A 12351-nucleotide genomic window follows, 5' to 3' on the forward strand; every position below is an offset into this window, starting at 1 on the left:
AATCTCCAACTCCAGCCAGTGGGGCATGAGGCGCCCTACTCACCAGACCTTAGGCAGACTGCATGAAGAGTCTCCCCTGCAGGGGTGGGGAATCCCACACTGAGAGTGAGCTGCGCCACCTAGTGGGCTTCTCCATCCTTGTAGGTATCCCTCAGATCCCTCCCGGCCTCCAGCCTAGATATGGGACAAGTTCTCAGGCAGAACCCAATGGATTTAATACTTGAGGTACCCTCCTCCACCAGGAAGGCCTGACTCAGCACAGAGAGGGAAAAACTAGACAAACTGGGGAGGGAAATGACCACGAACTGGCTGAAATTTAAGGCCGTGAGGAAGCCAGCTGTGGCTTTAGCCTGCCTCTCCCTATTACTGTCTCTCCCTACTATCATGGATGGCACTGATATGGGGACCATGATCCAGAGCCCTCAGAAACCCTCCCTTCTCTGCTAACCCTCTTTCCTCCAGGCTGAGCAAGGATCAGCTCGGCTCTGCTGATCAAGGAAGAGCTGGCACAGGCTGGAGCGGCTGCTGGCTTTCCTCTGACGTCACAGCCTGGAAATCCCATTTTAAGCAGGTTCTCAGGGTGTGGGACACACACAAGAAAGGGAGGGGGAGCCAGCTAAAGCAGCTCCAGCCCTGAGGACATTCTATCCAGGGACCTCAGGCCTGGAGGGCTGCCCAGTGTCCCCAAGATGGTTTGAGCATGGGACACAGGGCTAGACGGACCTCAGCTCCCACTCAAAAGCTAATATCCCTCAATAACCCCCTGGTGACCCAGGCAGTGATCAAGAATCCTCCACAGAGCTCTAGCCTCTGTTCTGACATCTTTTCACCACTGCTCGGGCCTAGAGGTCTACTGAGACAGACGGGAGAGGGCAGGTGGTCCCAAGGAATGAGATAGCAAGATGTCACCTTGACCCAAATGTGTCCCACCAGCCCCTCCCAGGAGCCTTTCCCTCCATCTCATTGTCACCCTCCATCTCTCCTCTCCTCCCCTGCACCACAGGGGCCAGGCCCAGTGCCGAGTTCTAGGAGACTGACTGAATGTTCCCATGGCAACAGACTAAGGAGCTTGGAAATCTGAGCATGTTCCTGTTGACACAGAGAAACCCAGATGTGCACAGAGAGCCTGGCATGGGGAAACTGGCAGTGACCTCCTTAGCCACCGGTCACTGCAGGTGTGTGTGTGTGTGTGTGTGTGTGTGTGTGTGTGCACGCGCGCGCTCTTGCACATGTTCATGTTATGCAGCAAATGGGATTTAGGTTAGAGAGGGCCTAACCTGGTTTCTTGACCATATGGTAGCTGGTAGCTTGAAACTGCAGCATCTTACTCTCTGGAGATCTTTCTAGAACAAGCAAGTCTCTCTCCTTAATTCTACCCTGACACATCCTCTCCTTTCAGAGAAAGAAAGGGGCCAATTTGCCCAGAGGCCAGTGGTGAAAGGAATAACCTTCCAAGGTCTGTTGACTGGAGGACTCTAGGGAAGATGAAAAGGACCGTTCTCGCCTCACCTTCACTGCGACGTCAGTTCGGGAGGTTCTTGGCCAGTTGAGCACAAGTGTGGCAGGAGGACATACCTCTGTGATGCTGGGGAAGGGACAGGAAAGTCGGTAGACTTTCTGCAGACCTGGGGCCAAGCCACCACACACGCTGTGCCCCACCCTGTGCTCTGCCTCCGTTTTCCTTCCACAAGGCTGTGCATGCGGCTGTTTCTCTGCTCCCTTCTCCTTTCCTCCTCCTTGCCTTGCTCTCTCTACCCCCTCCCTCTCCACTCTTTTCCTTTGTTTTTCTCCTACCATGCTACCACTGCTCCTGTGCCATCCTTTCCCTTTCTCTGGGCACTGCCTTGCAGGTCTCACTCCCAGCTGGCTGTGCCCCTTGGCCCCTGGTGGCCTTGGCTCTAGCTCCCAAGGACTCAGACCCCATATGCCCCCCCTCGCTCCCTTTCTCCTCCAACCCAGCCCAAGGCTCAAGGCTTCCCTCCAGGTGCCACAGGGATGGCCTCTCTGGCCCCAGCCTTTGGTCCTGTCCTCCTTCTGTCCTCAGGGTCAGACATACACTATGAGGCTGGTTCCCCATTACCCAGTCTTCCCCTCAGCCTACCTGTCTCTTCCTTTCAGAGTCTCTGGCTCACAGCTCCCCTCTCTAACATTCTTTAGCCTTTCTGGGCCCTGTGGCCATCTAATCCCCCCGCCCTGCCTAGCAGCCCCCAAATCCTATCCATCCTTCCCTGGGAGCCTTATGAAGGTCTTTGTCCTTAAAGCTTACACCGGCACTTTCTATGAGGTACCGGAAGGTCCACTGGGGCAGGAGGTCTCTGGGCAGGATTCTGAGGGACAAGACAACCTTGAGGGTTGGGGCCCCAGCCCTCAAGTCCTGATCCCTTCTACTGTCCTGGCTGTATCTTTTTTTTTTTTTTAAAGATTTATTTATTTATTTGAGAGAGAGAGAGAGAGAGAGAACGGCAAGCAAGCAGGGGGAAGGCGCAGAGGAGAGAAAAAAAATCCTGAAGCAGACTCCCTGCTGAGCACGGCTTGATCCCAGGATCTTGAGATTAGGGCCTGACCTGAAATCAGGAGTCAGCCGCTTAACTGACTGAACCACCAAGGCAACCCTCCCCTGGCTGTACCTTGAGCCTCCAAACCATCTCCCCAGATAGGACCAGCTGAAGCCCATCTCGTATCTTGGAGAATGGAACTCTTGGGGTCCACAGTCCGACATCTTCCCCCGCCCCCCCACACAGCTGGGCTCTGCTTTTCACTTGAGGTCCTTCTCACCTGTGGATGGGACAGGTGAGAACAAAGCACAGAGGCTGAAACGCATGAGGTGCCAGAATTCAGTTTATTGGCTCATCCAGGGCCAAAGGTCCAATGGGCACCCTCTTTCCACAGAATTGGAAGCCTTTTGGCTCCTAAATTTTTTTTTTCTTCACACACTTCTCCTGGCCCTGACCGAAGCCATGGCAGAAGCGGGGGTCGAGTGTGGGGGCAAAGGCTGGGCTCCTAAGAGTCTGCTCACGTGGGGCCCAGTTTGCTTGGCACAGGAAGAGGGCTCTGGGGAAAAGGAAGATGAGCCCCCAGGTGACGAGGAAAGGAGCTGGCTCAGCAGGGGCCTCTACAGTGGGCCCTGAGGCAGAGGAGCCCAGCACAGGGGCAGGGCAGGAAGGGGAAGAGGCGAAAGGCTATCAAGGGCGGAGGAGGAGGTAAGAGGCCCTCAGAATCCCATCCTCTCAGGGTGGTCTGAGAGTAGGAAAGGCGGCCGACAGCAGGGAGGGGCTTGAGGTGGGGGGTGGTAGCTGCTGGCAGGAAAGTCCTTTACCCAACCCCCCCCCCAGCCCTAGACCCAGAAATACACACACACACACACACACACACTCTCTCTCACACACACACCCCCAGAACCCCACTTCTTTTTAGTGGAGACATATAGCACACAGCCCTACCCAGTACCCTCAACTGCAGCTCTGGCCTGGCCATCCTGGTCCTTCAAAAACACATTAAGGCCTGAGCTCTTGCCCAGGTTCTCTGAAGCCTTCTCCACTCCTTCCGGTCTCCCAGGTACCTTCAGGCCCACCTCTGGTCATTCTGGGCTGTGAGTACCCCCCACCCCCACCCCAGAGAGAGCAGTGGGGGCATGTTAGGACCTCAGAAAAGGGAATGGCCATGGTCTTCAGCAAGGCACTGGGTGGGTGGGGACAGGACTGGAGCAGGGAGAATAGCAATTTGGCTCTATGGAGCCCCCACCTCCTTGGGTGGCTCAGTCCTCAGCAACTCCTCCAGCTGCTACCCTCCACCCCCACAGCAGGGCCTCCCTCCTCTTTTCCAAGCCCCTCCAGAGGAGTGGTCACTGGGCAGGCAGCCATCGGAGGGGACCTGGGGCCTGAGACACATGGGCTACTGGCACAGTGTGGATGGAGCAGGGGCTCTGCAGCCTGTGGGGCGTCAGGACCTCAAGCCAAGTCACCCCCGCCAGAGGTCTTCTTCTTGGGCCGGGTCTTCAGTGTCTTGGAAGCCAGTGGCTGTTGGAGGGAGAGAGGATGTCAGAGGGCTCAGCCTAGGCTCACATCCCCTCCCCATGTCCACAAGCTCTCACCTCAGCTTTGGGCACTTTTTTGACGGGTTTGACCCGCTTAGGGGCCTTGTCTCCCATATCATCTTCAGAGGTCTCTGTTCGGGGATCTGCCTGGTTCGTGCTAGACCTTAAACTCAGTGCAGGGTCATCTCCTGCTTTGGGGGAGCAAAGGAGAGAAGAGGTCTGGCGGCTCTCTCGCCTGGCCTCCATGCCCTCTGGCCCTCCCAGCCTGGAGCCCTGCCTGTACCTAAGTCCTCGATGGTGTCCAGGAGGCTGCCGGGGCTGGATCGGAGCCGGCTGTCAGGCCCCTGCAGGGGCAGCGCATCATCATCCCGAATCAGGGTCAGGTCCTGCATGCTGAAGCTCCGGAGCTTCTCTGATAGCACCCCCTGGCCCTAGGGTCACCACCACGCACCGGGAGAACCGGAGGAAGGGGCGGGGTGGAGAGAGAGGTTACCATGGAGCACAAGCAGTCCCCGAGCTCAGTGCTTTCCCCACACTGTCCTCACCCTGTCCTACAGCAGCACGGACAGGGTGGCGTTGCCACACACCATCCCTTTGGACAGATGAGGAATCTGGCCCAGGGAGTGGAAATCACACAGCCCGGAGCTGGCAGAGCCCCAAGGACAGGGTAAACAAAAAGGGGCTTGGCCATGGGCATGAAACAGGCAAGGTAGAGTCCTGGGAGCCTGGGTCTGCCCCCATCTCACCTTGGCAGCAGCTGTGACCGCGGCATTGGCAGCCAGGTTCAGGCCCCTCTTGCCCACCCTCATCATGGTCTCATAGCTCTTGTCTCGGGCCTGGGTGATGTACTCGTCGATCTCCTGAGGGGTTGGAGGGGAAGGAGTGGGAGGTGAGGGGTGGGCTCCACTGGCCAGGCCCTGCCCTGCCCTTGTTCACACCTGGACAAAGGCACACAGCCTGCTCCAGGAGGCCAGGGCCCTGGCAGATCACTTCAGGTTCTGGGCACCCACAGGGAGAGCCACAAATGTACACAGCTACAGGCACTAGGCTGCCTCGGCCTGGGGAAGGCGAGGAAGTCAGCTGAGAGTGGGGGCAAACCTTCTCCTTGTTGGACAGTGTCGGGTGCACGAACTTGCGGTAGAGCACACTGGAGCCCTTGGTGTAAGGGGACAGCAGCCATATCACAAAGGCGATCTTGAGCTCAAAGTAGAAGGGGAACCTGTTGGTGGGAGAGAGGCAAGTGGTAGAGCCTGGGATAGGGACTCAGGGGGTGAGCTGATCCCCTGCAAGACCTTGGCTAGCCCCCCACCCCTTAGTGCACTGGGGTCCCCACGTGGCTCGGGTGACTGGGCATTTCTCATCTCCAGGAGAATGGGAGGCTCAGCTGAGACTCCAAGTGGGTTGGTGAGAAGTGCCCCCAGCAAGAATTAACCACCACCCCAACCCCCAGCAGTGGCTCTCTGCACACTTTACTCTTAGAGTTCTAGGCATCTTACTCTGACAAAAGACTCCGACTCCTCTGCCCGGGGTTTGCTCCTGGGTCCTCACCCCCTTGTCTTCCTGACCTCCCCCCTCATGAGGAAGACTCCCGTCCCTTGCTGTCATGACATGCCTCTTGCTTTTAAGGATTGTTGTCCATTCCCTGGCTCCTTTTCCTTAGGCCACAGACTCCTTCACATCTCCTACATTCTCACAAAGCTTTTTGCTTTGTTTGTGTTGAGAAGCATATATGCTCACTGTCCTCAATTTCTAACCCATTATTCTTTCCTAATCTGACCCCACTCAACTTCTGCTAAAACTGTTTTTCTCAAAGGCCACTGGTCCTTACAATCTACAAAGGCAGTCATCTTTTTTCCTCTACCTCTCCATAAAACTCTCTTCTCTTTGTCTTACAATATTCTGTGCTGTTAGTCCTCTCTTCCAAGAGGCATATACTCACCCCGATAAACATTTTTTGAGCTCCTGCTGTGAATATACATATAGGCAATTAAGACATTCTCTGTCCTCCAAGTGCTCGTAACATCGTCTAGTAGTGCTTTGAAATCCTAGCATTGGAACTTTACAAGACTGAGTCCTATTTTACAAACAGGGAAACTGAGACCTACAAAACTATAATCTGCATTCTATGGGGGTGCTTTGGCTGCCACCAGAAAGAAAGGTGGGGGCTCTTTCTCTTATTCTACTGATCAAGCCAGACCTATGTCAGGGAGGGTAGCTATTCAGGACCCCATGGGACTGTGGGGGCTCCAACCAATCTTTGGTTGGCTGGTGGGGTAGAGAGCCTAAACCCTGACCTTGGGGTGCAGGGGTGGGGATGCTGGACCTCACCAGGAAAGCACAATATCCGTGAGCGTCTCAGCTGTGGTGAAGAAGGCAAAGACGATCCAGTACATCATCCATTTCACCTGAAGGCACAGAGGATAGTGTCAGCTGGGGTCTCAAGGGAACTGTGTCTGATGCCAACTATGCTGGAGGTGTGGTGGGGAAGGGACACTCAGGATCTCAACTTTGCCTGTGGATCCCACCAGGCCTGGGGGAAAGGGACACAAAGGAACCTTCTGAAAGCAGGGTCTCCTTAGTGCTGAGACATTGGTACAAAGTCACCCCATCTGTAATGTGACCCATGGTCCTCCCCTATCTCTGCCATGTAGTGGGTGGAATGGGAGATGAAGTGTCACAAACTCACATATTCCTTCACGTTTTTTGTCTTCACGGCCTTGTAGGAAGAATAGGCTGGGTACAAGGTGCCAAAGATGAGCCTAGGGAGGCAGGCAGGGTTACTGGTCCCCTCGGCCAAGAGCAGTGGCCTCTCCCTCCCAGCTCTGCATCAGTCAGTCCCTGGGTAGGTAAGGGGAGAAGGACAGAACTCCAGAGTGCCACATCGGCTGGACTGATGAATTCAGATCAGTGGTTATGGTCAAAGTAGTTCAGCCTTGGGTAATACACAAGCGTAGAGGCCTCTGGATGGTTAGGGTGATGCCTTTTCCCCTTTATTGTTCAGGTTTTCTCCAATCCCTTAGGTGAAGAAAGACCCAGAGGCCAGATGGTCCAGTGTGGTCTCTTTAGCCATAATTGCTGGTTATGCATAAACATATCATGGAGAGTGTGTGTGGGGGGGGTCCGGTCACCACCATAGGTGTCTCCTTCTCCAGATATGGTGCTCACTCATACCCATCTGCCCTTAACAGAGCCAGGCTGGGAAAGGCCAGGTCTGTAAGGGAATGTGATACCGCCTAACAGGGCCTCTATGTGGCAGTCAGAGGCACCACTGTGGCCCTGGGGACCTGGGGAGCAGAGGGCACAGGGGCAGGAGGCCCTAGAGGGGCAAAAAGGTTTATTACCTCATGTAAGCAGCCTTGGAACCAAGCTCAAGGGGGTGGGGGAGGGCTGGGCTGGAGACTCTGGCTGGAGTACAACCAGGTAGTGACCCCACTGGAGACCACATAAAGGGCACAGGTGAGGGAATAAGAGGAATGATGCCCTCAGGGAGCTCGTCCAGGTAAGAAAAGCAGCCACTCTGAAGGCCACAGGGAGGCACAAGGCCCCAAGATTCCCTCTGTGGTGGGATGGGGGAGGAAGAAGGGAGATCCTGGTAGGTCTAGAGGGAGCCAGAACACAAGCATCTAACAGAATTGAACGGGAAGAAGGCAAGAGGGAGGGAACCCTGGGCTGTCAGTCCCCTACAGTGGAGGCTGAGGGACAGGGTCCTAAGCCGGGACAGGGGTTAGCTGAGGCCCAGGCAAAGCCCCTCCCAGGCCCAGCTGCTTGACAATGTGTGGGTAGTGCCTGTTCTCACAGGAACCTGCCTCATAGAACAGGACGCTTCTGAACTGACCTGTGGAGATGGGGTGGGGGCGGACTCCTCAAGGACAAAGTGTGGGGTGTGGGAGCAGCCTTCCCTCCTGGGGCCCAGGGAGAGGAGGCAGGGACGTAGCTCCACACTGTGGCTGGCTTGGAATGAAGGCCACCTAACGCAGTCCCCTCTGTGCCTTTCACAAATCCAGGCTGAACACACATATCCTCTCCCGGTTCCCTCCCTCACTTTGTCCTCCGGGGATCTCTGCTTCCCAATACCCAGACGTCCTCCCTGGGGGGACTCTAGCGCAAGTGCCCTCATCTCCAGTGTCCTGATAGTGGAAGAGGGTAGAGGCCAAGGCTGTTAGCTATGCCCCCAAGCTATGGAATGAAGAGGCCCTGCTTTGCTTTCCACTCTGCCATTAGCTCTCTCCCCGCAGGGAGAGGAGGGCCCAGGTCTGAGTTGCCCCTCCAGCGGACATCTGCTAGGTGGGGGAGGGGACATGCCACCTCCCCTCATAAATCAGGCCACGCTGCCCAGCCCTGGGATGAGGGAGGGCAAAGGTGCAAGAAAATTAAAAATAAAAGGGATGAGAAGCCGGGCGTGCTATGGCTCCTCTAATATGCCCCGCTCCAGTCCTAGGTCCTACACCCCATGTCTCGTCTCCGGGGACCCCAAATAGGGACGATGTGCCTTAGGTGACTGTTGTATGAAGCCACGGAGCGGTCCATCCAGGGCTTCAACACACCCCTCACCCCCCAACCCTATTCCCCCTCCCCCTCCCAGCCGGCCGCACCCCGCCACCGCCGCACTCACACCACCAGGCGGGAGATGATCCAGGACACCATGGCGGGGCCGGGCGGGGCGAGGGCCGGGGGAACCCGCCCGGGCCGAGGATGCAGGTGCCGGAGGTCGGGCGGCGGCGGCGGCGACAGCAGGAGCCGCAGTAGCAGCAGCAGCCGCAGCAGCAGCAGCCGCCGCGGGGGCCGCGGAGCGCTGAGCAGCCGCGGTTAAAGGGGAGGTCCCTGCCGCAGCGGCGGGCCGTGGGCGGTGGCGGCTCTTAAAGGGGAGGCCCCGGCTGTGGTGGCGGCGGCGGCGCGCCCCCCTGCACCTGCTACCACCGGGCATGCGCCTTTGACCCTCAGCACCCTGCCTTCCTCTAATCGCTTGTTCCTCTTTCTTGGATTCCAAGCCCTGGTTTGAGGTCCTCACAGGCCTTCAGGTTCCATCCTGACATCCTAATCCCCAGATCCTAGCCCTCCTGCCTTGACCACACCAGGCTGAAAAGGCTTCAACATCCCCTGAGGAATGACTTATTCAGTGCTTACTAAGGGCCAGGCCCTGAGGCAAGAGCTTTACCCGCATTATTTCACGGAATCCTCACTATCATTCCACATGACAGAGGTTAGAATTATCCTCATTTTGAAGATAAGGAAATGGGATGCTTAGGGAAGTTCAGTAATTTGCCAAGGTCACAAAACCACCAAGTCATGCTGCCAAGATGTAACTCATAAAATCTACTTTAGTCAGGCCACATCTCCCAACTGCTGACCAGCAAACTGTCCTCCCCCATTACAGGACCTGTAAAGACACCCGCCCAGCAACTCCTGAAGTCAAGGATGGCTGCACCTGTCCACCTTACCCCTTTTTGGCCATCACCAACCATCCCAGTTGGAGAAGGAACCCCCCCATCTGCTTTTTTTAGGTTGTCATTTGCTCCACTTTGCAGGGTAATGAGCCCGTGCTCTCAAGGGGAATACCCCAGGACAGACCCTCTTTAAACAGAAGGGCTGGAGGCCTGATGTCTAGGTTGGAGATGGATCCAGGAGCTCCAGTTCCACCCCCATCAGCAAACGCTGGCAGCAGTGTATGCCCTAATTCTGAAGACATTTATATCCAGAATGTAGGCTAGCCCGCCTCCTGATTTTCACCAAAGCAACAAAGCTCCAACCTCTGCAACCCCCTTTTCTCCCCAAAGCTTTCCTTTCCTGTCCCATTTCAAAGCTTCTGCATTCTTTAAGTGGAGGTGTAAGTCTTCTGGTGATCACAGCTTCGACCCATGCCCACCCAGGCTGAAAGGACATGCTCAGAGTTCTGTATTTCAGTTATGGTCCTATTCAAACTCAGTATCCTTGAACCACACAATGGTCTATTTCCACCCTGATAATTGTATTTCCAGGCTCAAACACTTTGGAAGATGTTTTCCAACAGGGTCTGGAGAAGCAGCCTCTGATGACCCCTCTTGCTATTCTTTAAAACTTCCTTTTCAAAAGGCCTTTTCTAATGGGAATGTAGTCTGTCCTCACTCCTCAAGCCATTTTAGTTACTGCTCGATTAAAAAACAAAACAAAACCCATTTGGGTCTTTTCCCATCAACTCTGAGGTGGATCCAGGGGCACAAGTTTCCTATGTGGGCAGCCAGGCCACCTGCTTTGAGGAACCCTGTTACTAATTGCCCAAAACCTTGCTCATGCCATCCCCCATCCCCCTCACTCCTGACTGCTGCAGGAAGATCAAGACCTCACCTTTCCCAATCCATTCACACAGCATAAACTGTGGAAAACCCATCTTTTCTCCCACTTTCTAACTCATGTGACCTTTTCCCTTCACCACCCCCCACCCCAAGCCCACAGACCACAATGACCTGGCACTTTCCGCTCTCAAAAAGGCTCAAATTCAGGAAGCAAAGGGTAATCGGAAGCAGCAATGTAATGAAGATATGAAAGTGAACCATCCTCCATCTTCAACCCTCATTCAACCTGCCTTCACTTTTTAGAATGGCTGGCACAGGAAGAATTTAGTCCACTCCAAACAGATTTGTTAGATTTTTAATAAGAACATGGAAATCCCAATCAGCCCTTCAACAAAATTAAAATACAGAAAGTGAAATTAAAAGTATTCTACAGTAAATGACATTTATTAAAAAAAAAAATAACTGTGAACATATAAACAAGCCTGCAGGGCACTACAGTACAGCTGGAAAGAAGATAGATACATTTTCAAATGTATCTATGGGCCAATGAATTCCATAATTTTCAAATAAATTCTTAATAAAACTCCACGGAGTTGGAAAGTTTTGCTTAAAATATTTCTGGACAAAAAACCCAAAAACCAAAAGCCTCATGTAGGAAATCAAACTTTCCTTAGCATTTGGAAGTGTAAGAGGAGTCCCAAGGGAACGCTGGTAATAGGTGAAAATGGTTCCTGTGTCATGAGTGTGCATATTTGTAAAACACACCACAGCTCAGACACGATAAAGTTCTTTCTCAATTGGCTGTTCCCACAAGATACGACTGAGATGGGAGGGGAAGAAAACTAAAAGAATCCTAAAAAGCCAATTCTTTTAAATTCTGCTTTGGCTGATTTTGTGCTATAATGGGCAGTTGATTTCTAAAAATCATATTTTTTCAAAGATTTTTATCGAAAGGAAGACTAAATGTAATGTGCCTTTCCTCATAATCCAGGAAAACAACTGTGGTATTTCAAAAATTCTAAAAATATCTACTTTCATGAAATAGTAACTATTTCACTACAAACCTATTTTCCACTAAATACACACATTTCCTAATCCTGGAGCCTCCTGGGAAAAGCAGTGGGTTCTCCCTGGGTCCTGTAAGACTCCAGTGTTCATGGGAGAGATTGTGGGGAATGGCTTCACCCCGTCTCCTGGGATGGGCTGTGTCAGAGGTCACGTGCAAAGACACTGTCAGGCTTCCACCAGGCATGTTTAAGCAGTTAGCCCCTACTTGTACCAGTTATGGGATTCCCCCTACCTCCAAACAGATTCCCACTTCACTAGGCACGAGAGAAAAAAGAAAAGAAAGGTGTGCCTACATTCCCAGTTTCCATGGATCTCAAGTCACGAGAATGTGCAGGAAAGCCCAGCAACGTTCAGGCAATTCAGAGTCCCAAAAGACCACAGGATGGGGATGTGGCACCCTTGGCTTGGAGTCTGAAACTGTGTGTGTGAACAGTGCGACTTTCCTGTGTCAACCTTCAGTGTTGAGGCAGCGTAGAAAAGAGTGGCTGGAGAGTTTGTTAATACTGACCACACTGGCTCCAAGTGAAGGGCCTCTGCTCCAGCAGAGAAGCCCCGCCGTTCCCTGTATGTGTTGTGAGTGAAAGACCTGCTTCACAGGGGAGTCTGGAGTTTCTCCGTGCCTAAGACCTTGCCAATTTGGATTCATGAGCCTTGAGGGTGCCAACAGCATCTTTCACTGCGTGATAAATGATGTTCTTCACCTGGAGAGAGCAATCAGCAGTCAGTTCATGGTGGCCCCATATTATATTCTCAAACAAAAATGTATGTTGTGTGTGTTTTTTTAAAAATATTTTATTTATTTATTTGACAAAGAGAGAGAGAACGTGCATACGCTCTCAAGAGCACAAGCTGGGGAAGCACCAGGCAGAGGGAGAGGGAGAAGCAGAGTCCCTTGTGAGCAAGGAGCTCGATCTCAGGCCCCTGGGATCATGACCTAAGCTGAAGGCAGACACTGAACTGACTGAGCCACCCTGGAGCCCC

At 53.6% G+C, this 12351-nt stretch overlaps 2 protein-coding genes across 6 annotated transcripts in view; both read right to left on the reverse strand.

Moving 5' to 3' along the window:
* Positions 1 to 2820: 2820 nt before the first annotated feature.
* REEP2 (receptor accessory protein 2) lies at positions 2821 to 8699 on the reverse strand. Of its 4 annotated transcripts, none has more exons than XM_044226677.1 (8): positions 8646 to 8699; positions 6720 to 6792; positions 6362 to 6438; positions 5132 to 5252; positions 4780 to 4893; positions 4317 to 4458; positions 4091 to 4221; positions 2821 to 4016 (listed from the first exon to the last, which is right to left on the reverse strand). In XM_044226677.1, exons 1-8 carry the CDS (start codon positions 8675 to 8677, stop codon positions 3948 to 3950), a joined length of 759 nt encoding a protein of 252 aa, XP_044082612.1. In that variant the 5' UTR covers positions 8678 to 8699; the 3' UTR covers positions 2821 to 3947. The 4 variants fall into 4 exon arrangements, with proteins under 4 accessions (XP_044082612.1, XP_044082605.1, XP_044082596.1 ...); XM_044226670.1 differs by having other exon boundaries at positions 4091 to 4224; XM_044226661.1 differs by having other exon boundaries at positions 4317 to 4464.
* A 1944-nt stretch (positions 8700 to 10643) lies between these two features.
* KDM3B (lysine demethylase 3B) overlaps positions 10644 to 12351 on the reverse strand; it is a 69826-nt gene continuing 68118 nt past the window's right edge. For both annotated transcript variants that reach the window (XM_044226694.1, XM_044226687.1), the window contains one exon: positions 10644 to 12071. In XM_044226694.1, the coding sequence (XP_044082629.1) occupies positions 11991 to 12071 (81 nt within the window). In that variant the 3' untranslated portion in view covers positions 10644 to 11990. The remainder of the gene's footprint in view (positions 12072 to 12351) is intronic.

Source organism: Neovison vison, chromosome 1 (genome assembly GCF_020171115.1).
Source record: "Neovison vison isolate M4711 chromosome 1, ASM_NN_V1, whole genome shotgun sequence".
In the NCBI taxonomy this organism is placed as follows: domain Eukaryota; kingdom Metazoa; phylum Chordata; class Mammalia; order Carnivora; family Mustelidae; genus Neogale; species Neogale vison.